Source organism: Cajanus cajan, chromosome 4, assembly GCF_000230855.2.
Source record: "Cajanus cajan strain Asha chromosome 4, NIPB_CcT2T_4, whole genome shotgun sequence".
NCBI classification, from domain to species: domain Eukaryota; kingdom Viridiplantae; phylum Streptophyta; class Magnoliopsida; order Fabales; family Fabaceae; genus Cajanus; species Cajanus cajan.
Window position 1 is genome coordinate 1277050 of NC_138520.1, and position 27014 is coordinate 1304063.

The following is a 27014-nucleotide window of genomic DNA, read 5'->3' on the forward strand; positions in this document are numbered from 1 at the left end:
ATGCCATAATATAAATAATTTTCCACAAATATAAAACATAATGCACTCCTATATTTTAATAGTTAGATTGCAGATGAAATATTTTTAAACACTTCTCTTTAACAAAAACGTTTTTAGTTACTCTTCTTAAAGAAAATGATTTTTAGGAAATTTTTAACTTTTAATCTGTTTCAATTATTTATCATATCTATTTCTAAGTTAAATTTAATAATTTTGAAATAAAATATCAATAATTAAAAATAATTTTATATCATAATATAATCCACATAGTTTTATATTTTTATTCTCTCTCAATGGTTAGGGTTAGAGTTTAAGTATGTTATAGCTACTCATCCTACATATATAATATTAATTTTATTTTTTTAGCTTTTGATTTTTTATTTTTAAATAATAAATCTAATGATCCAACACCAATTAATCCAATTAAAGTCTGGATTAAAGTCGGATCGAGTAAAAACAATTTTAAGAAAATCAAATTCATATGTATGTGTATATATATAGGATAAGATAATATCTTTGATAATCCTTTTGTTAATATTTGATAATCATGATCAGCTGATTAATTTGTTTTAGAAATTACAGTCTTTCCATTAGTAATATATATCGCACCATTAAGGTTACTCAGTCGACACTGATCAGGTTTCGCAGTTTACAATTACAAAAAGTTTCAGTTTTTTATTTTTTTATGAATAGAAAAAGTTGCAGTTAAATGCAACCATCTTTCAACTATAATTGTGCGGAAAACCTCTTGTGAACTTCTCAACTGTTTGCAAATAAAACTCCATAGTCATACATCTCAACCGTGAATTTAGTTACACAGATTTTATTTAATTGAATTCGGAGAAGCATTCAACTTGTGTAGTTAAATCCTTGAAGCTTCAATTGGTCTTCTACCTTGTTGGTAATACTGGAAATAGATCTCAGTATATTTTTTCACAGGTCTGTATAATGCTGGCCTTGACTCATTCACTAGCTTATCCAGTGGTTTAATCTCTTTTTCTGGATCTGGGGTACAGAACATTGCCACTGTGAGTCTTTCATTTTCTGCATTTATCACTGCCCTGTGTACTGGACTCCGGAAAATTCCATTGCTCAGTATCTGTGTAGCACATTCGAATGTTCCAAGTCAAATCCTATTTAATGACGAAAATTCTGATTGCATCTCAATAGTAATAATGAAAATTTTGATTGTATCTTACTAATCATATCACCAGTGATTGTTTTTATGATTTGCTGTAATAGTTAACTTTCCTAATTACAGTTATTAGAATGATAAGTTAGGCTTTCCTAATTACTGTAAATCAATTCGTTACAGCATATCGTGGAAACAAATCATTGCGCGTCGATATGATTAGAGATCCCGAAAATAAAGATACTGTAAGAATTTCTTGGTTAGTATCTGTTATGATGGACAAGCTTTGCTGTTGTATCAATCAACTCTATGGACAAGTTTGTTCTTTGATGATTATATAGAATAAGAAGTTTCAGAACCACTGGGGTTGGCCTATTGAAGTAGTATGGATGAGGTCATAGATTCTAACCTTAATGCGATCATTGTTCAAGAAGAAAAAGAATTAAGAAACTTCAGTGAGTACCTCCATTTGATCACCAACATTAATCAGGAGAGCATGAGGGACGATTGGAACTTTAAACCACTGGTCATCTTTGAGGACTTGGAGGCCTTCTTCTTGTTTGTCTTGCAACAGAAAAGTTATGACGGATCCATCCGCATGTGGCTTCAGGCCGAGAACATGATCAGGCATTGGACATGGAGGGTAGTAGTTGAATCTCAGAAACTTAACAGCTCTCTCACCACATTCATTTATGAAGCTATCCTCTTCCAAGTTCAGTGACTTTGCCATGGCCTTCAGAATTACTTCACTTAGAAGCTTTATGCTTTCGGTATACTGTAGGACAGTACTCCTGCATCAGCATTGAGACATCCACTGAGATTAAATAATACAATGTACATGTGCAATTGATAGAGTATCGAACACTTGTGTCACTAGCCCAAGAGAAATGAAGGCAATTGTTCATTCCTTTTCCATAATAATAATGTCATGCTCATGTCATATTTAGATATAGAATAGGTGTAATGAGTATTCATAGAGAGTTAAAATGAATAAATTTCTCCCCATAAGTTTAAAACAATTGATGCATATTAGTTTTTGAAGTAATTTGATGAAAGAACTTTAAAGAAAAAAGAAAGCTAAGGTGTATTAGTTGATTTTTTAAGTAATGAGAAATTTTTTCATTCATTTGATCTTCTCATTTTCTTTTCCTTTGTACTTATTGATAATTTTATTCGAAGTTATAACTTGTTTATGTATTTAAATTTCTAAAATGGATTCACTTCATGTAAAAGAACATTGAGAGTTATAGGTGAGAAGAATGTATACCTGAAATCAATGGGGTTTGGGGGCCAAAATTGGAACTTTCTCTGATCTTCAGGCTGCACCTTTATGTATACTCTGTCAGTCCAGTCAAGCCTTTGATTTTCTGAAAATATTATATCGTTGCCATATCCTTCAATATTGTTTGGTTCCCTTGCACATTTTTGCTTTTCTTCCTTTGGTAGTTGAAAGAATCGCTTTCCAATATCTCTCACTTGGTCCAGAAATGAGCTTTCTATTCCATGGTTTATTACCTGAATCACACAAAAAGTAACTGGGAATATGATCTGAAGTAGGCCCAACGTACCTTAAAAATATCTTTATTAATTAATAAATCTTGACTTAAATTTATTTTTAGTTATTCAAAAGTAAGATTTTTTTTTTTTTCATGTGACGCTTAATTGTGATAATATAAAATGGCATGGATCTAAAAAAAAGTGAAAGGGATGAGATTTATATAAAGGGGTACCTGAAAGCAGCCCCATGAATGGAGAGCATGGCGGAGCTTAGCAAGCTCTTGTTGTGCTGTGGAAGGAGATGAGAGGCGGTGAAGGTCGACTACAGGAATATTGTCGTCCTGGGATGGCACAAGAGCATCACGAAATCCAGCCCCTCCTTCGTCGTACATGTAATTTTTTGGCAGATTTTCAGGATTCAGCCTCAGTTCTTGGACAGGTTTACCAACTACAATCTCTTCCTTAGATGACTCTGCCATCACTTCAATTCAAGGAACACAAAGGTCAACGGTTACCTTTGCTAAGCCCACTTGCTTTTATGTTTGCTAATCAGATTGATGAGTCTGCACACCTATCGCTATTTTCTCACTAAAAGGACACATGTTGTTCCTAAAGAAATTAAAAACACAACATAAAAAATATCTCTTCTCTTCTTTCATTTTTCTAAATAAAATCAAGATTCTTCTATCACCCTATTTTTATTTCATTTTTATTTTCAATATACATCGAATGAATAATAAAAGCTAATGAGAAAATGTTCATATTTTTAATTTTAATTATTAATAAGTATTTATATCAAAGATTTATACTAAATAGATAGATTTTTTTTAAGTTTAAATTTTCTGCATTTTTTAAATATTATTATTCAAATCTCAATATTTTAGTTAAGTAAGTCAATTTGTCTATTAATTAGTAACAAATCTAAGATTTTTAGGCGGTTAGAGTAATTTATTTTAAAAAAAATAACTATTATTATTAAAGGGATTAAAACACTTTACATCTTTAATAGTTGTATACAAACAAGAGAATATAATTTAATTTTTTTAAAAAATTATGTGTAATTATTCAAAGAAAATATAACTTATTTTTTTATATTTAAGAGGTATAATGATTCACTAAAAAGTAAATTTTTTTTTATAAAATATATATATATATATAATAAAATCATAAATATTACATATATAAAATCGAAACAAACATTAAGAATAAAACATGAGTCAAAAAGGATCAAAATACTTATATATATATTGAAGAAGAAGAAAACTAATCAACAAAAGATAAAAATTGACAAATTTTTTTTAGAATAATGAGTACAAATTATAAATTTAAAAAGTAAAAAAAAAACATAAAATACATATTTATATTATGCGTCTTCTTCCAACCCAAATTGGTAGACAACGTTTATGAATACACGATTATGTAATAATAACCTCTCATTCTCCAAGCACCTGTTTTTGTTTAATGTCTGATTTCTTGGGCCATGGCTTTTGAGCGCTTTCATAAGACAAGTGACGCATGCATTAATCTAATGTCAAAAGCAAATAATTTGAGAAACAAATATAAAATCTAATGGATAATACGTGACGGAAAATCTACAAAGATATCCAACGCTGACGTTTATCCACTTAGATTATGTTTGAATATAAATATTAAAAATAAAATGAGATCAAATCAAAACAAATAAGTTATTTTATTTAGACATTTTTCTGATGAAGTAAAAATATTTTCATTACATGCATCAAGTTGGAGAAGGTAAAAAAATCTTTCATTTTATCTTATTTTAAATTAGCTATATAATGAAACTAGATATCAAATTATTCCATTCCGATTAATCCAAACGTAACCAAAATGCACAAGGCTGAGATCATTTTAAAAAATAAACGATCTATCAAGACTAACACGACATCATGTGAATTGTAGCACCCATTGCCATAGATTTTATAACATTTTGATTCTCTTTTGTTTAGCTAAATTCGGAGAAGCATAAAGCTTGGTGAGCAGTTAAATCTTTGAAGCTTCAATTGGTCTTATCCCTTGCTGGTAATACTGGTTATAGATCTCAGGATAGTTTTTCACGGGTCTGTATAACACTGGCCTTGACTCGTTCACTAGCTTATCTACCGGTTTAATCTCTTTTTCTGAATCCGGGGTGCAAAACATTGCCACTGTTAGTCTTTCCTTTTCAGCATCTATCACTGCCCTGTGTACTGGGCTCCAGAAAATTCCATTGCTCAGTATCTGTTTATCACATTCAAAGGTTCCAAGTCAGATCCTTTTTAATGACAAATTTTGAGTTTATCGTACTTATCATATCACTAATGATTTGTTTTGTGATTTGCAGTAATTATTAACTTTCTTAATTACAGTAATTAGAACGATAATTTAGGCTTTCTTGTTGTATCAATTGTACCATAGACAAGCTTTGCTTTTGTATCATTCAACTCTATTAACAAGTTTGCTCTTTGCATATAGACATATTATAAAAGAGATATGTTATGAATAATTAATTTTGATATTCACTTTTAATAGACCGATATATCCTTCATTTGATATAGAAAAAGTAAAAATAAATAAATAATCGCTCACATTTTTTAAATAATCATCAACAATCACTCATTCAATTTATCTTTTTTATTTTATTTATAATCTATAAAAGTTAAAAGGTACAAAGTGTATCTTTTTTATTGTCGCCCAACTTTCAAAAATGTAGATTTTGTCATTTTATTATTTGGTTGTCTAACTTGTTATTAGTTGACAATTAATGTGACAAATTGGTTATTAATATAGATTATTGACATGACATATAAATAATGACAGTCAATTTGTCACATTAACAATCGTATCATGTTAACATTTAATTAACAACATTAAACAGTTAACTAATATAAATAAATAAAAAATGCGAACTTTAAAAATTTAATAGCAAAATATGCAATTTTGAAAGTTTGATGTCTAAATTCGTGAAATGTAAAACATAAATGGCAAAAAAATACAATCATACAAGTCTAAAAAAATAAGAAGTTTCAGAACTGCTAGAGTTCGTTTAATAAGAGTTAGAGTAATATGCATGAGTTCATATGTTATAACCTTACTGCGACCATTATACACCAAAAAGAAGATTCAGAATGTTCGGTCTTTACCTCTATTTGATCACCAACATTAATCACGAGAGCATCAGGGATGATTGGAACTTTAAACCACTGGTCATCTTTGAGGACTTGGAGGCCTTCTACTTGTTTATCTTGTAACAGAAAAGTTATGGTGGATCCATCCGCATGAGGCCTCAGGCCAAGAACATGATCAGGCATTGGACATGGAGGGTAGTAATTGAATCTCAGAAACATAGCAGCTCTCTCACCACATTCATTTAGGAAGCTATCCTCTTCCAAGTTCAGTGACTTTGCCATGGCCTTAAGGATTACTTCAGTTAGCAGCCTTAGGCTTTCGGTATACTGTAGGACAGTACTCCTGCATTGAGACATCCATGAGATTAAATACAATGTAGATGTGCAATTGATAGAGGAGCGAATACTTGTGTCACCAGCCCAAGAGAAATGGAGGAAACTGTTTATTAATTTTCCAAATAATAATGCAATGCTAATTTAGATATAGGTGTAATTTGGCTAAACTTCTATGTATATTGTATTCATTAGAGAAGAAAATAAAGAGTTGAAAATTAAAATTAATAAATTTCTCCCCAGTTAAAAATAATTTATGCATCTTAATTTTTGAAGAAATTAGATGAAAGAACTTTTAAAAATAAGGTTAAGGTGTATAAGTTGATATTTAAGTAATGATCGAAATTTCATTCATTTGATGTTCTTGTCTTCTTTTACTGCAAGTAGTTATTGAAAATTCTATTCAAAGCTTTACTTTGTTCGTGTAATTAAATTTCGAAAACAGTAGAAATGTAGAATCATTTGGTGGAGTTATTAGTGTACTAGTTACTTGATAGTTGATACAAAAGAACATTCAGAGTTATGGAGAGTTAGAGGTGAGAAGCATGTATACCTGAAGTCATTGGGGTTTTGGGGCCAAAATTTGAAATTTCTCTGATCTTCAGGCAGCACCTTTAGGTATACTCTGTCAGTCCAATCAAGCCTATGTTTCTGTGAATATACTATATCGTTGCCATATCCTTCAACATTGTTTGGTTCCCTCGCACATTTTTTCTTTTCTTCCTTTGGAAGGTGAAAGAATTGCTTTCCAATTTCTCTCACTTTATTGAGAAATGAGCTTTCCATTCCATGGTTTATTACCTGAATCGTACAAGAAATAACTGAGTATATCACTAGGGGTTGGTCTACTCAAATATTTTTCTTTGAAGCTCTAAGATGATTTTATGAAATTTTATCAAAGAAAGCTAGTTAACCAAAATTATAAGGGGGTGCTTAATGGTGGATATAAAAATGAAGAGGCATGAGATTTATATATGAAGGGAGACCTGAAAGCAGCCCCATGAATGGAGTGCATGGTGAAGTTTAGCAAGCTCTTGTTGTGCTGTGGATGGAGATGAGAGGCGGTGGATGTCGACCACGGGAATATTCTCGTCCTGTGACGGCACAAGAGCATCACGAAATCCAGCACCACCTTCATCATACGTGTAATTTTTTGGCAGATTTTCAGGATTCAACACCAGCTCTTGGACAGGTTTACCTACTATCTCTACCTCACACCGTTTTGCCATCACTTCTCTACGAATAATACAAAAGTCAACTGAATCAAGTTGAATTGAATGGAAGATTTTGTACCACCTTGCCTCCACAGCCATGCCTTTATTATGTTTTCGGTTGTCGCTACAGTACAGAATCTTTGACTGTCGCTATTTTCTCACTAGGACACGTTTCTATAAAATAAAACTGACAAAATATAAAGAATATCACTTCTTTTCTTCAATTTACTTTTAAAATAAAAGCATCATTCTTTTAACACCATATCTTATTTTCAACCTACATCAAATCAAAGAAAAAATGAAATCTAAGGAGACAATGAATCCGACCCTATCCTATGAATACACGATTCTTGGGCCAGAGCTTTTGAACGATATTTCATGATGAGTGACACATGCATTAGTTTAATGTTCAGCGCCAAGTAATTTGAGGAACAATTTATAAAATCTAATGGATGGACGATTCGTGATGCACAACCTACAATGACATTCGCCAAAGTTTAGCCATTTAGATTGTTTGAATATATAATATTAAGTAAAATAAAATGAGATCGAATGAAAAATTTGTTTGATTATTTAGACATTCCATAAAAGTATTTTCATCACATACAATGAATTGGAGAAGGAAGAAAAAGAATTATCTTCTTTTAAATTAACTATATAATGAACTTGATATCATTTTATTCCATTTCATTTTAATTAATACGTGCATAACCTTAGTGCACCAGGCCGAGCCTAGTTTTAAAAATAAACAATCATTCAAAAATAAAACGACATTCCGTAAAATCTATCAGCCATTACCATAAACAATTGTAATGGACCAACAAAAAATATCCTCATCAGATAGCACAGTGCATACAATACAGTCTTACCAGTAGCAAAATCTATCAGTCATTACCATAAACAATTGTAATGGACCAACAAAAAACATCCTCATCAGATAGCACAGTGCATACAATACAGTCTTACCAGTAGCAAATTCTTATTCCTAACACAAGCCCAATATCAAAATATAAATGACCGATAAATTGGCATCATTGTCATGTCTCTAGCAAATTAAAAATAGTAAAGCCAAAACACATAAACTACCGAGAATCAACAATCACTGTGAGAATCAACAATCTGTCCTCATCATTAAATTATAGAGAAACATTAATATAACTGGTAACAAGTAAAATTTCCATCCATCAATACCTCCTGGGGTAGCGGTCCATAAACCGACCCGAAGGGCACTCATATGCCAGGTGACCACGGCCTCCGCAATTGTGGCAAATCATCAAGGGGCCCATGCAATCCCTACTCATGTGACCTAATTGCTGGCAGTTCCTGCATATAACATCTCGGTAACTACCACCACGAGCACCACCACCACCTCCACCGCCACCACCACCACCACCACTGCGGTCTCCGAGAACGTTGGCTTTCGGACACTGTCTAGCCACATGTCCAGAAACGTTACACAAGTTACAAATAGGATCATTAGGACAATCCCGTGCCAAGTGGCCTGTCTTTCGACAGTTGTTGCATGCCTTCTCATTCGTACATTCAGCTGCAATGTGGCCCTGCTTATAACAGTTGTTGCACAACCTTAAGTCCCCTGGAGGCATCGGAGGAGCTGTGCATTCCCTAGCACGGTGTCCAGCTTTACCACAGGTGTGGCAAATGCCCTCATTGGGACAATTGCTGGCCATGTGACCGGGTTCTTTACAGTTCCAGCACAGCGACTTTGTGGTACATTCAGAAGCAATGTGCCTGATTAAACATTCAAAACCAGAAATGTAAACCCTTGTTAGCAGATATTGTATAATTGACCATTTGACATCACAGACTTTTGATAAAAATAAATAAACAAACTATATTTTAAAACTCAGATTTGGAAGTTTTAAAAGTCAAACAACACACATTTCAGACTTAAACCTAACAAAGACCTGGTACCAATAATAATGAAATAAATGCTGGTCATATTTTGAGTAGCAGAGGCACCAATTGAATGATAGTCAAAAGGGCATCAGATTCAAAACTAAGAAGCTAATATTATGCCTTCAATTGAACAAGCAAAATGGCTTTCATCCACAGAAAACACGAATAAGATGGCACTAACGTCTAACATAGTTGCAGTATTAATTTGGACTCAAGTAATACAACAGACAGAAGTTAGAAACCATGGAATTTATAGATGCAATGGTGAGATGGAATCTAACAGGTGAATCAAGGAAAATCATACTAGTTTTTCTTTTAAATTTTTTCAGACAACATAATAGATACTCAGATGCTTCATGAAGGTTGCTCAGCTTCAATAACATACAGTAAAGAAATTCTTGAACCCTAGCCCTCTGCTATCCATGAAAAGTAGATAAATGTAGACAAAAGAACAGACTAAAATTGAGATACAGAAGCAAAAGCGCATTATTTATTAAAAAAAAATAGAAATGAGTAAAAGATGAATGATGATGAGTAAATTCCTCGAACTTAACCACATTCCAAATACAAGCCAAAAAAAAAAAAATTACAGTCAGGTAAACAAATTTCACAGCAAAAGATTCTTCGGAAGAAATGTAACTAAAGTATATTCATGCTAACTAGTATCTAAATATAAGGAAAGAAAATGTAACTGAAGTTGGAAATAGAATGGACATAATAGACCTGATAAATAACTTCAGGCATAAGAAACTGTATTAGATAAGCAGAATATTACATAAATAAATACTCGATTCTTAAGAGACAGAATGACTTCCATACCCAGGGAGGCCACAGTTGTGGCAAATTGCAACATTAGGGCATTCTCTTGCATAATGACCAGGCCTCTTGCAGTTCTTGCACAGATTGTCTCGGCTGACAAAAAAATCAAATTAGTGTTGTCACCAACAGAAATGAATGTTCGTGCTCCAAATGTCAAATGGCTTGGTGTAAATACAACCCTTCAGTTTGAGAGACAAAACATACAACTTATGTTCCAAACTAATCAAAGCAGCAGCCAGAGTGGAAGATTGCATACCACAAGAACAGAAGATAAATGGGTAATGCTTAGGGTTTTACAAACAGCTTAATAAAGATTCAACCCTCTTCTAGCAAAAGCATACTTCAATCTTCTTCGGGTTCCCTAACCAATACATTTAAATAGAAAAAGAAAACAACAAATAAATAGTTAAAATCCAAAAGAAAACCTGAAACCCCGACGTGAATCTCTCCTGTAAGGTGCTTCACGATAGGAAAATCGATCAGAACGGATCTTACGGTCCATTGGGCTCCTGCTCCTGCTTCTGCTCCTGCTGCGGCTGTCTGAACTCATTTTCAACTTTTTTTCTTTCCTACCCTCTACGACAACTGATCAGCAAAACCACCTCCACCACAACCAACAACACCAGCCACCGCCTCCTTCCTGTCCACATCACAACCAACATCCAATATCATCCTTAAGCCAACTAGCCAAGCCAAGCCCCCTACCTCCCCTTCAAAATATAAAAACCGCAAATTCCAACAGTATAGAACATGAAATTTCAACAAGCAAGCCATCTCACATCAATCAAATACCACTGCACTCAGCACCCAAAAATTGATAGCAAGCCCCTGGGCAGCTGGGCACCATTCTTCGTAATGTCCACGTGCTTCTCACAAACAATAATATTTCCAACATAAGATCACTCTACCTTTGAAAAAAACAATATAAAGGATATCACTCCATCCTTTCAGCAAAGCTAAGTAGCTAACCCAATAGAGTAGGTGGATAAAGCTAAATGTTGGTTCACAGTTCACATAGAATGTCCTCAGCAGGAATAGATTTTGTTTGGGGAATACTATTTTCCTTTCAGGAGAATTGAGGAGTAAAATAGAAAAAATGACCACTCGAAAAAAAGAAAGGAGACACATAGTGATAACCAGATACATCTTGCCAATGGAAAATACAGGTGCCTTTGAAATGAATACGTGTTCTTGAGCAGACTTTCCTTCATAAAAGAAGGCCATCTTAAAGTTGATTATGATTAGGTGTTATATAGGACCAGATTTAACCCCATTCAACATTACATCTACAGATAATTTGCACTGCCATATTTAAAGTGAAAAATGCACAAATCCTTCAATAGAAGGTCCAGATTGCTATGAAACAACTATCCCAACGACTTAATGTGTCAGATAAAAGCACATGAATGGTTCTGTCTAATACACCCCCTCAACCAAGAGCACTTTGGTCTTGAAGCGAGGACAATGCTCCATGCCCATCTTACCTTGTGCAAATATTTGAATTTTATTTAGAAGAATGGAGATGCCAAGTGACCACTGACCTGACTACATGGTCATAGAAGCTTTGATATTATGTCATCAATCAACAACTACAAGCACAAAAACTTAAGTTGTTTAAGTAAATGTACATGAATGGTTTTTAATCTAACATGATTTTCAAAAAAAAAAAACAATTCAAACCGATGGTGTGGCTATAGCAAGAACAGATTCAGTAACACTACTGAGAAAAAGGAACATTTTTTATTGCAACTAATGGGAGAATTTCCATTTTCCATTTTTGGACCATGTAATTGAGATGAGAATAGATTAAGAGTTTTAAGTTTTAACCATATATCGCGATATGTTTTTATGATGTATTGGGTACAATATATACTACAAATCACAAAAAAACTAATATATCATAAAAAGACCTATGATAATGTGAATCTGAGCGTGTTCATGTTTTGCAAAATGATTAGGAATTTAGGATGTTAGACCAAAGTATGATGTGCTCTATTATCTTGTTAAATTCTCTATTTTATATCAAATGACTATGCAGAAAATAACTTTGACATCCCAAGCACACAGCGCACAGCGCACAGCGCACAGCGCACAGCGCACAGCGCACAGCGCACAGCGCACAGCGCACAGCGCACAGCGCACAGCGCACAGCGCACAGCGCACAGCGCACAGCGCACAGCGCACAGCGCACAGCGCACAGCGCACAGCGCACAGCGCACAGCGCACAGCGCACAGCGCACAGCGCACAGCGCACAGCGCACAGCGCACAGCGCACAGCGCACAGCGCACAGCGCACAGCGCACAGCGCACAGCGCACAGCGCACAGCGCAGAGCGCAGAGCGCAGAGCGCAGAGCGCAGAGCGCAGAGCGCAGAGCGCAGAGCGCAGAGCGCAGAGCGCACAGCACACAGCACACAGCACACAGCACACAGCACACAGCACACAGCACACAGCACACAGCACACAGCACACAGCACACAGCACACAGCACACAGCACACAGCACACAGCACACAGCACACAGCACACAGCACACAGCACACAGCACACAGCACACAGCACACAGCACACAGCACACAGCACACAGCACACAGCACACAGCACACAGCACACAGCACACAGCACACAGCACACAGCACACAGCACACAGCACACAAACTTGTCCTTTGCTTATTCCAAGCAGTTCTTGTGCAAGTATCAGAGGATATATCCTAATCCTAATTAACTGAACTTGGTTCAAGTTCTGAACCAAAAAACAAAAAAGTTATTTCCATCTCAATATTTGTTCCATAAGTAAAATAGCTTCCTTGAATATTACTTCACAATTTGTACAATCCACCACAGATAATAAAATATTTCTCAGACAAAAACATTAATTCACAAACTGAAATCACGCAATAGGTAGACCAGTTCACACTGGGCGAGAAGCAAAACCAACACCCGATGCAAGGCTGTTTTTCAAATTGTTCAATCTTGCGCATAGAAACCGTAGATCCTTTTTCGTTAACCATCACCAAGGAAACACAGATCAAACGTACACAAATCCGCCACGTCCCAACCTAGGGTAAATTACAGATTCGGAATCGGAACACTGAGAAGACCCGAGAACGTTTGACACCATAGGGAATCAAGGTAATTTGAAACCCCAAACGTCGATATTGGAAAATGAGAGGAATATGAAAAAATCGTACACAAATAGACAAGAATGTGAATCCAATAGAAACCCTAACCCTAATATAGAGTCGCACCGAAATGAAACAAAATTATAAAACATAAGGGAATGGTTAAAGGAAGAACCTGAGCACTACGGCGGAAACGCTTAACGAATTGGGCAGTTCATGAAAAAGGGGTGTAGATGTAACGAGATTTTTTTGGCAGCAGAGCAGCCGCAAGGTTTTTTTTTTTTGTTCTCTGTTGAAGAAACGAGGGTTATAATTATATATACTGTCGTGTCAATCACAAACAAGGAAAGCCTCCTCTTTTCCTTAATCACTGCTTTTGGTGAAAAAATAAAGAAAAATTCTTCATCCTCGCTAAATTACCCGAAATATATTCCGAAAGTTTAGAAAATTAACTTAAATTATAAAATATTAAATTAAATAATTATTTAATAATAAATTTATTATAAAATATTAATATTTTAAAATTTTGGACCGTATTGCCGTTTCATATTCGGAAGATATAACAATCCTAAAAAAAAAAGAAAATCTGTTAATTTTATGAATAAATAGTTTATGTGTTTAAAATTTTTACACTATTTTATAATAATGCACTTAAGTTATATAATGAATATTTAATAATAATGCACTTAAATTGTTGATGATAGATTTATATATAATGAATAATGTTCTTAGTTTAATTGTTGATGATAAATTTATATAGAGCATTTTATAAGTTACTCACATATATGTATATATATATATATAACAAAAATATAGGTGATTGTTTCTTTTTACATATTTTTTTATAACTCTTTCTAATCACTTAAATAAATTTTATTTTTAAAAATTAGTTTACTTCATAAGTAATCTCTTTGTATCTTTAATAATTATTTATTATTATATAATTTTTATTATTTATTATTATAAAAAATAATTTCCAAAAGCACGAAATGTCTCTTATATGTCCGCATGTAAAAAAAAATTTTAAATAAAATTTTTAAGCCAAGTTGTTTGTTTACTTAATAACTTTATGAGCATAAGCCATGGTTCTATTATGTATGATTATATTTGCAATAAAAATCATAAATTAGGTTGAAACTAACTGTTAGCTAATAATTTTATAACCGGACATTTACTACTGTCTAATATTAAATATTGAATATTTAAAAATAACTTATTTTTTTACTAGTGATGAAAAATTTTCAACTTTAAAATAAATATTTAAAATAATTTTTTTACACAGTATTATTAAAATAAAAAATTAAATACAACAAATTTGAATTACTTTACCTAACCAAAGTGAATTGGTCTCTCACACCTCTCTTATATACTCAAATTCTCATTTTTAATTTGATGCGGAGCTTTTATGCTCATTGTTATTTTAACAGTTCTCTTTTAAATGTAAGTTTTCATACAAAGTAGGTAGGAAATGAGAATAGAATGAATTGGATCTTAAATAATAGTTTATAGCATAACCTATTTAAAGTTCAGTCTATCTGATTTATTTAATATAAAAAAAGTTAAATTTAAACTTTTAAAAAATATATTTATTTAAATGAATTAGGTTTAGTTTTTTAAAAAAAATATAGGTTTGATACATCAACTTATTTATCTAAATAATATATTAAAAAAATATATTACATTTTCAATAATATAATCAAATAAATAAAATTATAATATAAAAAAGTTACATTATTACTATTATTTATATTTTCACTAAATTAAACTTGTATATTCTCTGTTCACGAAATCAAGAAATATAAAATATAAAATCTAGCGATCGTATTGTTATTCACTTTTTTCCCTTGTTTTCGTGATTGTTTATTTAGAATAATTTTAACTAAGATACATAAAATATTTTAAAAGTTTTTTTTATATAAAATTATCTTCTTTCATGTACACAAGTGTGTATAAGATGTATAATATTTTTGAAGGGTTGATTATGATCAGTTTTTTTTAATGTACATGTCAATGTAGGTTGCTTTTTTTGAAAATCCATTACCTTTTTTTATTATACGTTTTTATAGGGTATATTTCTCTTTTGACAGATAGTGATACATTATGGTATATTGTTATCAATTTATTTCTAGGTGACGAAGATATTTATCTTTTTACATGTTGTGTAAATGATTTATTGTACATTATATTTTTCATACATTTTTGCATTTTACACTTTCATGTACGAATACAAATTATAAATTTCGTAAGTGACACTATTCCTTTTAAAAAATATTCAAAAAGAATTATTGGACTTATTATATTTTTAACTTAATTAATTAAATTATTTTCATAAATCAAAATTAATATATATATATATATATATATATATATTTTGATTAAAGGGTTATATCTCACTTATTCTCATTGTTAACATTAAAGGTATAATGTATATGTCATTATCATTATTTACGTGTTAATCAATTTTTTTTTTGTTCTTCAAGATATTTATTTACTCGTTACTGTAACATTTCTCTCTAAATGTGAGTTTCTTCTATATATTGTATAAAGTATAATTTTCATTAACATTTATTTGTAATTTTATCATTACTATTTCACATCAAAGAGACATGTCTCGTTACTTTTACATTGTTGTATAAAAAAAATTAGTTGCACTATTGACTTCAATAAAATTTATGATGAAAGTAGAAAACAATTAAAAGCATTAATATTGAGACTATTAAAACAATTATACATCATATATCTACCATAAAGGTATTAGATGTATTTGTCATTGTTAATTATAAGTTTTTTGACCTTTACATTCTTATACAATTTTAATGAAGGAGATTCAAATTAGGTAGTAACGAGAAAGGTAGATAATTTTTTAATGAGAAAAATTATCATTCAAAATACACTAAAATATAAATAACTTGATTATCTTTAAACTATTGTTTAATTTTAACAAAATTTGATATAAATATACAAGAAGATATGATGTTATAATCCAATAGTTAGATTGACAAAATTCATATTTAATATAAAGTCTTTGAAAGTGATATGGGTGGTCCAAGTGGTTTGGAGAGAGGGATATAGGGTTGACTGACTAAGAGAGTGTGGGTTCGAATCTTCCCACTAACAAACTAACCATTAACATTTGATGTTCAAAAAAAAATGTATATAATTAATAAAAACTACATTGATATTATTGAGTTAAATCTTAAATCCTTACATAATTTTTATTATTTTTTTATTTTTAAAACTTTCACAAAGACACAGGTGCCTTTTTAAGTTGAATGTCATTATGCAAACACGTTTTTTTCTTTTTTTTATTTCACTTTCAACCCTTGTCTCTCCCTTGTCAAGTATTGTAACATCGTCTCTTTACCCCCTTCTATGACTGTACATATTAGTTGTCACTTTTCTCAAGCCTTATGCAGCTTAAAGTGTGCATTTCTCGTTGATACAGTTGCACTAGTAAATTACTTTTTATTTTATTCATAAATTGCATTAGTTGTTTGTTTGATTTGGATAGTGTGAATGTATTGTAAAGAGCAGTTATCAAACTGACTATGAGTTGCTAACTTTAGTTTACTAAACTATAGTTAGTGAATACTTAGTTGTATTATATATAGTGTTCTACATATTGTAAACAGAGCAGTTTTCATATAATAAAATTCAGTTACAAATCTGTTACTCTGGATCTTCGTTTCTCTCTCTTTTCTTACATGGTATCAAGAGCTTGACGATCATCAATGGCTGAAGCGTCTTCGCTGCAACCTTCGTCTTCCCTAATTACGTTTGCGCACACGATTTCGTCGAAGTTAGATGAGACGAACTTCCTCATATGGCGTCAACAAGTCGAACCAGTCATCAAAGCTCATCGACTCCAACACTTTGTTGTTTGTCCGAAAATTCCACTCAGATTCTTGAACGAAACAGATCGAGATGCAGGAAAGTTTAATCCTGAATACATCGTCTGGGAGCAGCAAGATCAAATGCTCATGTCGTGGCTTCAATCTTCACTTTCTCCTACGATTCTGTCTCGCGTTTTAGGAAGCAATCACTCGTATCAAGTTTGGGACAAGATTCACGATTATTTTCATAAACAAACTCGAGCAAGAGCTCGACAGTTACGAACCGAACTCCGATCAACTTCTCTTGAAGAAAAACCTATGGAAGAATTTCTTCTTCGCATCAAAGCACTTGTTGATGCGCTAGCGTCTGTTGGAGAATTAGTTTCCTTACAAGAACATGTTGATGTAATTCTTGAAGGTCTCTCACAAGACTACAACTCTGTGATTTCTATTGTTGAAAGTAAATTTGAAACTCCTTCAATTGAAGAAGTTGAAGCTCTTTTGCTGGCACACGAGATGCGTCTTCAAAAATACAAGAAGAGACTTCTGTCAGAATCAGCGTCAATAAACTTAACACAGGCTCCAATAACAAACCCTAACTCTAGTTTGCAACTGAAAACTGAGTCTACAAATCAATCTAATCAGTTTTCACAAGATGTTGATATGGAAATGAATGCTGGAAGAAACACCTATCGTGGCCGCGGAGGTCGACGTGGACGTAGTCGCGGTGGCAGGTTTTCAGGTGTTCAGTGTCAAGTTTGCCATAAAATTGGTCATATTGCTGCATATTGTTATCATCGATTTGATCAAAACTATCAACCTTTGATGGCTTACAATTTTCAAGGAAGCTACTCTCAGAATCCTAGCTTTCAGAACCCTGGTTTTTCATTTAACAATCAGACTGGTGGATTTCAGAATCAGTTTAATCAGCAACAACATAACTCTATGGTTCCCAACTTCAACAATCAAATGAATCGAAACATGAGACCTGCTGCTTCTCAACAGCCTAGTGTTATGATGACCAACACAAGCTCAACTAGCAATCCTACAAATTGGTTTCCTGATTCCGGTGCTTCCTTTCATGTGACAGGAGAACAACAGAATATTCAACAAATGAGTCATTTTGAAGGACCAGATCAGATATTCATTGGCAATGGTCAAGGTTTGCCTATTCATTCTTCTGGTTCATCCTATTTTATCTCTCAAAATAATCCTAAAATGTCTCTAGCTCTACATAATCTTTTACATGTTCCTCATATTACAAAAAATCTTATCAGTGTTAGTAAGTTTGCTAAGGACAATTCTGTATATTTTGAATTTCATCCCACTTATTGCTTGGTTAAATCTCAGGTCACCAATGAAGTGTTGGTGCAAGGAAATGTGGGATCTGATGGTTTATACTGCTTTCCTAATCTTCAGCTTCAAGCTGCTCCAAGCAACTCCTCAGCATTCATAGCTTCTAATAATTCCAATACTGTAGTTTCTGATGTTGATGTATTGAATAATGTCAAGTCTAGCTCTCATACCTTATGGCATGCTAGATTAGGTCATCCAAATTTTCATGTTCAAAAACTTGTTTCTCAACAATGTAATATTCCTGTTGTGAATAAAATTGATGGTTTCTTTTGTAATGCTTGTTGTATGGGCAAAGCACACCGTTTGCCTTCCAATTTATCTGATTCAGTGTATAAAAATCCCTTGGAATTAGTGTACAGTGACTTGTGGGGACCAGCCCCCATACAATCTTCGAATAATTACAAATATTACTTAAGCTTTGTTGATGCTTATTCTCGTTTTACATGGATCTATCTACTGCAAAACAAATCTGATACTCTCACTGTGTTCAAACAATTCAAAATGATGGTTGAGTTACAATTTAATACTTCTCTTAAAAGTATTCAAACCGATTGGGGTGGTGAATTCAGACCTTTGTCTCAATACTTAAAAGATTTAGGAGTTAATCAGAGTCATATGTCCTCACACTCATCATCAAAATGGAGTAATTGAAAGAAAGCATAGACATATAGTAGAACTTGGCTTAACTCTTCTTAGTCATGCGTCTCTTCCTTTAAAATTTTGGGATTCAGCATTTTGTACTGCTGTTTATCTTATCAATAGATTACCAACTGCCTCACTCAAATATGCTGTTCCATATACTATTTTGTTTAGACAGGTTCCAGACTATACCTTTCTTAAAACCTTTGGATGTGCATGCTTTCCTCTTCTGAGACCATACAGTAAACACAAGTTAGATTTTAGATCTCATGAGTGTGTATTCTTAAGGTACTCTACCTCTCATAAAGGCTATAAATGTCTTTCTCCTACAGGAAAAATTTTTATCTCCAAAGATGTTGTATTCAATGAGTATCGTTTTCCTTATCATGAGTTGTTTCCCTCATCCGTAACTCAATCATCACATACATTATCTAGCTCTCAAACTGAGGTATCCACTTCCATTCCAATTGTTCAACCTCTGTCTCCACAACTCACTGTACACAATTCTACTCCCTCCACTGATCCTATTTGTTCTTCACCTAACACTTTGTCTACCAACTCAACTTCATCTCTGTCCGACACTGATCCACAGTCTACTTCTCCTGTCCAGTCACAGAATGTTCATCCTATGCAAACTAGATCTAAATCTGGCATTCACAGACCCAAATATCCCTCTGTTCTTCTTGCTCAATCTGAACCAAAGAATGTTAAGCAAGCCTTAAAGGATCCTAAATGGCTTGAAGCCATGAAACAGGAATATTCTGCTCTTCTTAAAAATAATACGTGGACTCTTGTACAGTTACCTCCTGACAGAAATGCCATTGGCTGCAAGTGGGTTTTCAGAATTAAGGAAAATTCTGATGGGTCTGTAAACAGATATAAAGCCAGATTAGTGGCTAAGGGCTTTCTTCAGCAACCAGGTTTTGATTTTAATGAGACTTTTTCACCAATCATCAAACCTGTTACCATCAGATTGATCCTCACTCTAGCTATCTCAAATCATTGGGACATTCATCAGTTAGATGTAAACAATGCCTTTTTAAATGGCTCACTAAATGAAACTGTTTATATGCAACAACCTCATGGATTTGAAGTTCCTGATTCTACTCTTGTTTGCAAATTAAACAAGGCACTATATGGTTTAAAACAGGCTCCACGTCAATGGTTTGAGAGACTACAATATACTTTACTACAGTTTGGATTTAAGGCCAACAAGTGTGATCCTTCTCTGTTTACATATCACGTGCAATCTAATATTGTCTATCTTCTTGTATATGTTGATGACATTATAATTACAGGGAATTCTTCTCAGTTCACTCAGCAACTTATAGATCAGCTTAATTCCATTTTTTCCCTCAAACAACTTGGCAAGCTGGACTACTTCTTGGGAATAGAAGTCAGACACTTACAAAATGGATCCGTTCTTCTCACACAAAGTAAATACATCAGAGATTTGCTTCAAAGAACTAATATGCTTGAAGCCAATGCTATTTCATCTCCTATGGTGTCATCCTGCAAGTTATCCAAACATGGTTCAGACACTCTAGCTGATTCTACATTCTACAGATCAGTTGTTGGAGCACTTCAATATGCAACCATAACCAGACCTGAGCTTAGTTTTGCTGTCAACAAAGTTTGTCAATTTATGGCTCATCCTCTTGAAAGTCATTGGAATGCAGTCAAGAGAATTTTAAGGTATCTTAAGGGTACAATGTTCTATGGTCTACATCTTCAACCAGCTCGTGTTCATCAACCCTTTTCACTGTATGCATATTGTGATGCTGATTGGGCAGCTGACCCTGATGACAGAAGATCCACATCTGGTGCAGCTATTTTTCTTGGTCCCAATCTGATTTCGTGGTGGTCTCGGAAACAACCTGTCGTGGCTAGATCAAGTACAGAGGCTGAGTACAGAAGCTTAGCTCAAGCTACTTCTGAAGTTCTATGGATTCAAACTCTACTTCATGAATTAAGGGTTCCTTTTTCCACTCCTACAATCTACTGTGATAATCAAAGCACGGTGTCTCTTGCTCACAATCCGGTTCTACATTCAAGAACAAAGCATATGGAGATTAATCTTTTCTTTGTGAGAGAAAAAGTTCTTGCCAATCAACTCACTGTTCAACATATTCCTGCCTCAGATCAGTGGGCTGATGCTCTCACCAAGCCTCTTTCTTCTACCAGATTTTTAATTTTGAGAGACAAACTTAAAGTTGTTGAGCTTCCCTTTTCTTCTCACCCAACTTAAGTTTGTGGGGGGGTGTGTGAATGTATTGTAAAGAGCAGTTATCAAACTGACTCTGAGTTGCTAACTTTAGTTTACTAAACTATAGTTAGTGAATACTTAGTTGTATTATATATAGTGTTCTACATATTGTAAACAGAGCAGTTTTCATATAATAAAATTCAGTTACAAATCTGTTACTCTGGATCTTCGTTTCTCTCTCTTTTCTTACAGACAGTGACAAAATTTTATTGTCATAGGTAAGGGGGTTAAAGGTAAAACGAATTTCGTCCAAACAAATCGAGGGCATAACTATTGTCTTTGTCGAAGTTCTAAATGTTAGCTTGGAAACTGTTACCAATTCTTTTGATTCAAATCCATAAATGCAAAAGGTGAGAGGTTTTCTTTTTCATTTTGTTTCAAGATACCTAAATTAAGTGTTACATTTTCAAAATGACTCACTTAGAGCAAGCACGAAATTGCTCAGAGGACACCTCCAATATTAGCTCCTTCAGCATTGGCTCTTCCTCCTTGTATCTTAAAATTAATAAAAGTTATTAAAAATACCAAAAGACTAAAAGAACTTAGCATACTAATTTTTTTTTGACAAAAATAAGACTATAAAATTGTCTAACTTAAATAAAAAGATATTGACATATTTAATGATTACCAATTTCTATATTTTTAATGGGTCTCTCACTAACAAGTTTATGTTATTATCTTGATTTATCTTTTTTTAGTATATCGATAATGGTACGATATTAACTGTATTATAATGAAAAATTTTAAGAGAGTAGTTTTTTTAAGAATTTAAAATGCTTTGGGTACGATTTTTTTTGCATGTTACTAATAATAATTAGGGTGTGATTTTTCTTAATAAATAAAGTCCAACCATTGTTAAAAAAACATTACTTTTTATAAGGACACAATTTTTCTATTATTTTGATTAATTTTATAAAAATCTCATATCAAATTAGCCATAGACCCAAAAATATGTTAAATTAGTTAGTTATGTAAACAATATAAAGCAAAATTCATGAGAGTTTTGTACTCTTTAAGTTTTGAACTTCCACAAATTTGATTCTTAGAGCAACTTTGCCTATGAAACTCCATAAGTAAATATAGACAAATTAGTCATAGTTTCAAAATGGCAATGTTTAATTCAGGCATCATAAACATAAGAAAAAGAAAAAGGAAATTATCTTTTAATTTTTTTATTTTTAATTAAATTTTAATATTTTTAAAATAAATCATAAAAATAATATTATGTCATAATAGAAAATATATATTACAAATTTAAAATACAATTATATCCATTTAAAAATATATATTTATACAAATTTTAAATATAATTTATATATTAAACCTAATATTTATCTGTATATAAATTTTATTGTAAATTTAGTTAGATATAATATATATCTAAATACTAAATTTGTTAAAATTGATATATATATATATATATATATATATAAATATAAAAAGAAAAATAAAATAAAGTCAAGTTTTTGTGTTTATGTTTGGATATTAACTTAAAATTATATTCAATAAAAAAAAATTTTGATGCAAAAATTAAAAATTTATAAGTATATTTGTTTTAATCCTAATTAATTTTTAAATCAACTGATTTCTAAATAGACTTTCAAAAACAACAATGCATAATCACATAAAAAATCACCCGAATCAATCATCGTCCACTTTTAATCTTTGAATTGATTGAAAATGTGAATGTAAAGGTGAACCAATATTATATCTATTATTATTATTATTATTATTATTATTATTATTTATGTCAAATCATTTTAATTATAATTATGAGTAGAATTGAGGAATTTTATGTCTTTATTAAAAATAAAATAAAAATAAAAATTAAATAATAAATATATATTGGTCTAACCGATATTATGATTAGTTTATTAGTTTCATGTTCTTAAATTTGATTAAAATTATTTTTTTTTCTAATTTTTTAAAATATAAAGATATAATGATTAATAAAATGTGGAGATTAAGTAGTTATTAAAATAAAGTATCCCTTCTCTCTCTCATCTTTTTTAATTTTTACTAGTGGAGTCGAGACACTTTATACCTCTATTAAAAATAAAATAAAAATAAAATTTAAATAATAAAAATATATTAATCTAATTGGTGTTACGATTAATCCATTAATTTTAAGTTCTTAAATTTGATAAAAAATATTTTTAAATTTTTTTAAAATAGAAAGATAGAATGGTAAAAAAAAATGTGAAACCTAATTAATTACTAAAAAGGTATTCACTTTATATATATTAGGAGATATGGTTGCTTATAAGTAACTCACTTGCCACATTAATATTTTTTTCTCTTTTTCTTAAGCAACAGAATTTTTATAAGTAACTTGCTAAAATTTAAAAAACCTATTTTAACACTTAAATAATAAAAAAAATGATGTGACACAGTGGTTCGCATATGGCCTTAGTATAGATTTTCTTTTTACCTATTTTAATTAATTATTAAATTATATATATACACAGACGAAAGTCGCGGTGAAAGGCGTTTGGGGCAAGCAAAGTTGGACAAGAAGAAGGCGTTTGATTCCTTCTTTTGTCTCTCCGTTTTCTTATAACTCTCTGTCCAATTTTCGCTGTTTGCATTTGTTGATTGGATTGAATGGCTTTATGCAAAACTGTTCTTCATTTCTGTTCCAATACTCGTTTCGCTGCTTTACTCCCTTCAACGAGGTCGCATAGTAGCCGCTACTATTCGCACGCCTTGAACTCCAACTTGAAGCGCGCATTCCTCGTCGATACACTTGCGCTGGTAAATTACTTTTTTCTTTGCTTGTTTTAGTTGCGTGTTTGGATGGTGACATAATTTGGTTGCCCTAGGTAAGGGGGTTAGAAGCAAAAGGAGTCCCGTCCAAACAGGCCGAGGCCATAACTGCTGCCATCACCGAAGTTCTAAATGATAGCTTGGAAAATGTGGCCAATTCTTTTGTTTCAAAATCAGAAATGCAGAAGGTGATGAGTTTTTTTTTTCTTGTTTCGAGATGCTTCAATTAACCTCTAGTATTTGGAAACAATTATTGATTTGCTTGTGTTTACCTATGGATTTTCGCAGTCAGAGATGCTCCAAGAAGCGAATCTCTCCAAGTTCAAAACAGAAGTGCAAAGTTCTCAGGTGTTTTGTTTTATAAATATATATTTCTTCCGAAGCAGATTTCGCTTTCAGTCAGGTCTTTGATTAGCTATAGCGATTGTGGATTTTAATTCATGTATATATACTATAGCAATTGGTTTTCCAACGGAAAAGGTTTGCCAGTGAGTAGTGAGAATAGATGTTCAGCAATATGTAGTGAATCCATAGGATCAGGAATATCAGGAGATTGGAGGAATTTATATTGCACAAAAAATTGTGCTGCCCTTGGAACTTGGAACCATTATAACATGAAGGGTTCTTTTAAAGGAATATCAGTCACTCATTAAGGAATAAAAAAAATAGAATGTTTGATGATTGAAAGGTATAATATCAAATTAATACCTTTTAGTTTTTGAATCTTGAACAAGTGTTTTAGCTTCTAAGCACCGAATAGCATTTGCCAAACTCAAATTGTCAAGTTTACTTCTTTTCAGCTATGCAATATCTTTGAAGTTGAGATTTGGTCTGCAATAACTAAAAAGTCTAAAACACAGAATAATTACTTGTTATTTATGCAACAGACTTTTTTTATTTTGTAATAGGATCTGTAAGTGATGGTGTACTTCAGGAATTCCCATTTTATTGTATTTCAAAGAGAAGAAGGTTTAGGATAAGGATGGGATGCTGAGGTTTGACATATTGGGCAGACAACTTAATATCTCAAACTGTGGGGTCTGGGGTGGTTAATAAAGCACTCTTGTCTGTGAGGAGGTTATTTACACTGTCAATTTATAGAATTTTGTAAACGAAATGCCTTGGCCATAATGCATTGTGTATCACTGTATGTTAATATTGGAAAACACTTAGAAATCTGCTAAGGCATTTGTTGCTTGCATCTCCTTTTTTATTTTGTTAAATATGCTAACCAAATAAACCATATACTAAATGGCACCTGAAAACATTTTTCAGATCTTAAGTATGTGGTAATAAGACACTTTTTATGTTTCTACCTTTATTAGTATGCATTTTTTCTTCCTAGTTCTTTCTGGAAGTTCTACTAACAAAATGTTTTAATAATGCACTAAAAACCTATAATTGCAAGTTTAAGATTTGAAAGTAAACTCTCTTATTTTAGTTTTGATAGTCATGTAATCAGATTTTGCAATCAAATCAACTTGTCCCGTTCTCTATTTTGGCTTTTCTTTTAACTTTGTTGTAATTACTATTTTCAAGAACATCTACCGAAGAATTAAGGTAATATGAGGAATTTAATTTAAGGGTGGTGTAAAATGTTGCTCTATTGTGTATTCAGTATTCAAAAGAATTATGACTACCTTAAACAGTAACCAAATTGTGGTCTAAACTTTAGACAGTGCTATGTTATATCATGCCGATAATGATATGAGGTCTCTCTTTCATTTTGTTCTTTGTTTGGGGTTGGAGGGAATGAGGGATTCATGCATGCAGGTAAGCAATGGGACAATCAATATCACTCTGCTAATAGCATTATATGAACACAATTAAGTGGGAAGGAGCCTAGTATTTAAATGGCACGTGCTATGTGTATACTTCGTTGCTACTTTCTTCCCAAATAAGTGTTAAATGTAGATGTGTTAAGTCTTATAAGATTGATTTATTTAAAGTCATTTGTATCTTTGTTGGTTCAGATGCAATGCTTGGAGTAAGGATTTGGAATTGATTCATTTAAAGTCATTTGTGTATTGTGGCGATCAATAGTTTTGTATTATTATTATTATATTTTTGGTAAAGATTAAGTATTGTAAATGTTACAAGTCATTGCTGCACCAATTCGTACAAGTCATCTTTTCCAATGATTGATGATACAGGAGCATCATTTTTCCCTGTTGCAACGTGAGACTGAAAAGCTTCTTGGTGACATAGAGAAGATGAGAAGTGAATTGAGGTCTGCACCATGCAGTATTAAACATAATTTTCCAATGGAAGCAAATTTGATTTTCACATCATCAAATAATGCTCCAATGTCTTAATTGATTATCTATGACAGGTATGAGATTGACAAAGTCACCGCTGGACAACGTCTGGACTTGAATCTTGAGAGAGGGTAAGTCATGATGTGTTTTGGAACAGATCCATTTTTGGGAAATAATCTCCCCCTCCCCCTCCTGAAAGTTTTCATGACACAAAGCTATTCAAGATTATTATTATCCTAAAATGAGTTGCACTAAACATAGTTCTATTATGTGACACTCTTAACATAATAATCTTTAGTTGGCTTAATCTAAAGTTATTGTCTCGTTATTTTTGTGAATCTAAGCACAGACGCATACGGGATGAACTTGCTAATCAGAGTGCTGAAACCAGCAATTTAACAAACAAACTTGATCGGGTGAGTTTATGATTATTTTAATGTTATCGGAGAGTGTTCAGTTTGGTCTAAAATGTTGAACTGGAATTTTGCTTTCAGGAAATTCATGAATTAAGAGCCCAATTAGAAGCTGCAAAGTATGATGTGATCAAATACTGCATAGGTACTCTTGTCTCCATATCTGCAGTGGGTCTCGCAGTAATCCGCATCATATTATAGTCTCTTTACTTTTTTTTTCCTTAATGTTCTTGTAATGATAAAAACACTCATTATTTCCATTACTAAAAATTAATAGTGTGTTTGAGTGAGATATTTTAAAAGATTAATTCATTTTTCTTGATGAA

At 32.4% G+C, this 27014-nt stretch overlaps 4 protein-coding genes across 8 annotated transcripts; 1 reads left to right on the forward strand and 3 right to left on the reverse strand.

The window, feature by feature from the left end:
* Positions 1-655: 655 nt before the first annotated feature.
* On the reverse strand, positions 656-3241 carry LOC109801929 (2-oxoglutarate (2OG) and Fe(II)-dependent oxygenase superfamily protein). The gene is made up of 4 exons (XM_020363101.3): positions 2863-3241; positions 2400-2647; positions 1596-1923; positions 656-1099 (listed from the first exon to the last, which is right to left on the reverse strand). Exons 1-4 carry the CDS (start codon positions 3106-3108, stop codon positions 863-865), a joined length of 1059 nt encoding a protein of 352 aa, XP_020218690.1. The 5' UTR covers positions 3109-3241; the 3' UTR covers positions 656-862.
* Positions 3242-4421: 1180 nt separating this feature from the next.
* LOC109801928 (protein LATERAL BRANCHING OXIDOREDUCTASE 1) lies at positions 4422-8056 on the reverse strand. The gene is given in 5 exon segments (XM_020363100.3): positions 4422-4656; positions 4658-4867; positions 5770-6097; positions 6641-6888; positions 7074-8056. Coding segments are annotated over 5 exon segments (1173 nt in total). The 5' UTR covers positions 7401-8056; the 3' UTR covers positions 4422-4596.
* A 155-nt stretch (positions 8057-8211) lies between these two features.
* Positions 8212-13490, reverse strand: LOC109801958 (zinc knuckle (CCHC-type) family protein). 3 transcript variants are annotated; one of them, XM_020363140.3, is made up of 5 exons: positions 13333-13481; positions 10817-10903; positions 10463-10677; positions 10038-10130; positions 8212-9050 (listed from the first exon to the last, which is right to left on the reverse strand). In XM_020363140.3, the coding sequence occupies exons 3-5, from the start codon at positions 10585-10587 to the stop codon at positions 8486-8488; spliced, it is 783 nt and encodes a 260-aa protein (XP_020218729.1). In that variant the 5' UTR covers positions 10588-10677; positions 10817-10903; positions 13333-13481; the 3' UTR covers positions 8212-8485. The 3 variants fall into 3 exon arrangements, with proteins under 3 accessions (XP_020218729.1, XP_020218728.1, XP_020218727.1); XM_020363139.2 differs by lacking the exon at positions 10817-10903 and adding an exon at positions 11579-11626 and having other exon boundaries at positions 13333-13471; XM_020363138.3 differs by lacking the exon at positions 10817-10903 and having other exon boundaries at positions 13333-13490.
* Positions 13491-23715: 10225 nt separating this feature from the next.
* Positions 23716-27014, forward strand: LOC109802114 (protein FMP32, mitochondrial). Of its 3 annotated transcripts, none has more exons than XM_020363328.3 (7): positions 23716-24005; positions 24074-24205; positions 24306-24365; positions 26171-26247; positions 26350-26406; positions 26620-26691; positions 26770-27014. In XM_020363328.3, exons 1-6 carry the CDS (start codon positions 23856-23858, stop codon positions 26672-26674), a joined length of 531 nt encoding a protein of 176 aa, XP_020218917.1. In that variant the 5' UTR covers positions 23716-23855; the 3' UTR covers positions 26675-26691; positions 26770-27014. The 3 variants fall into 3 exon arrangements, with proteins under 3 accessions (XP_020218917.1, XP_020218918.1, XP_020218916.1); XM_020363327.3 differs by having other exon boundaries at positions 23717-24005; positions 26625-26691; XM_020363329.3 differs by lacking the exon at positions 24074-24205 and having other exon boundaries at positions 26625-26691.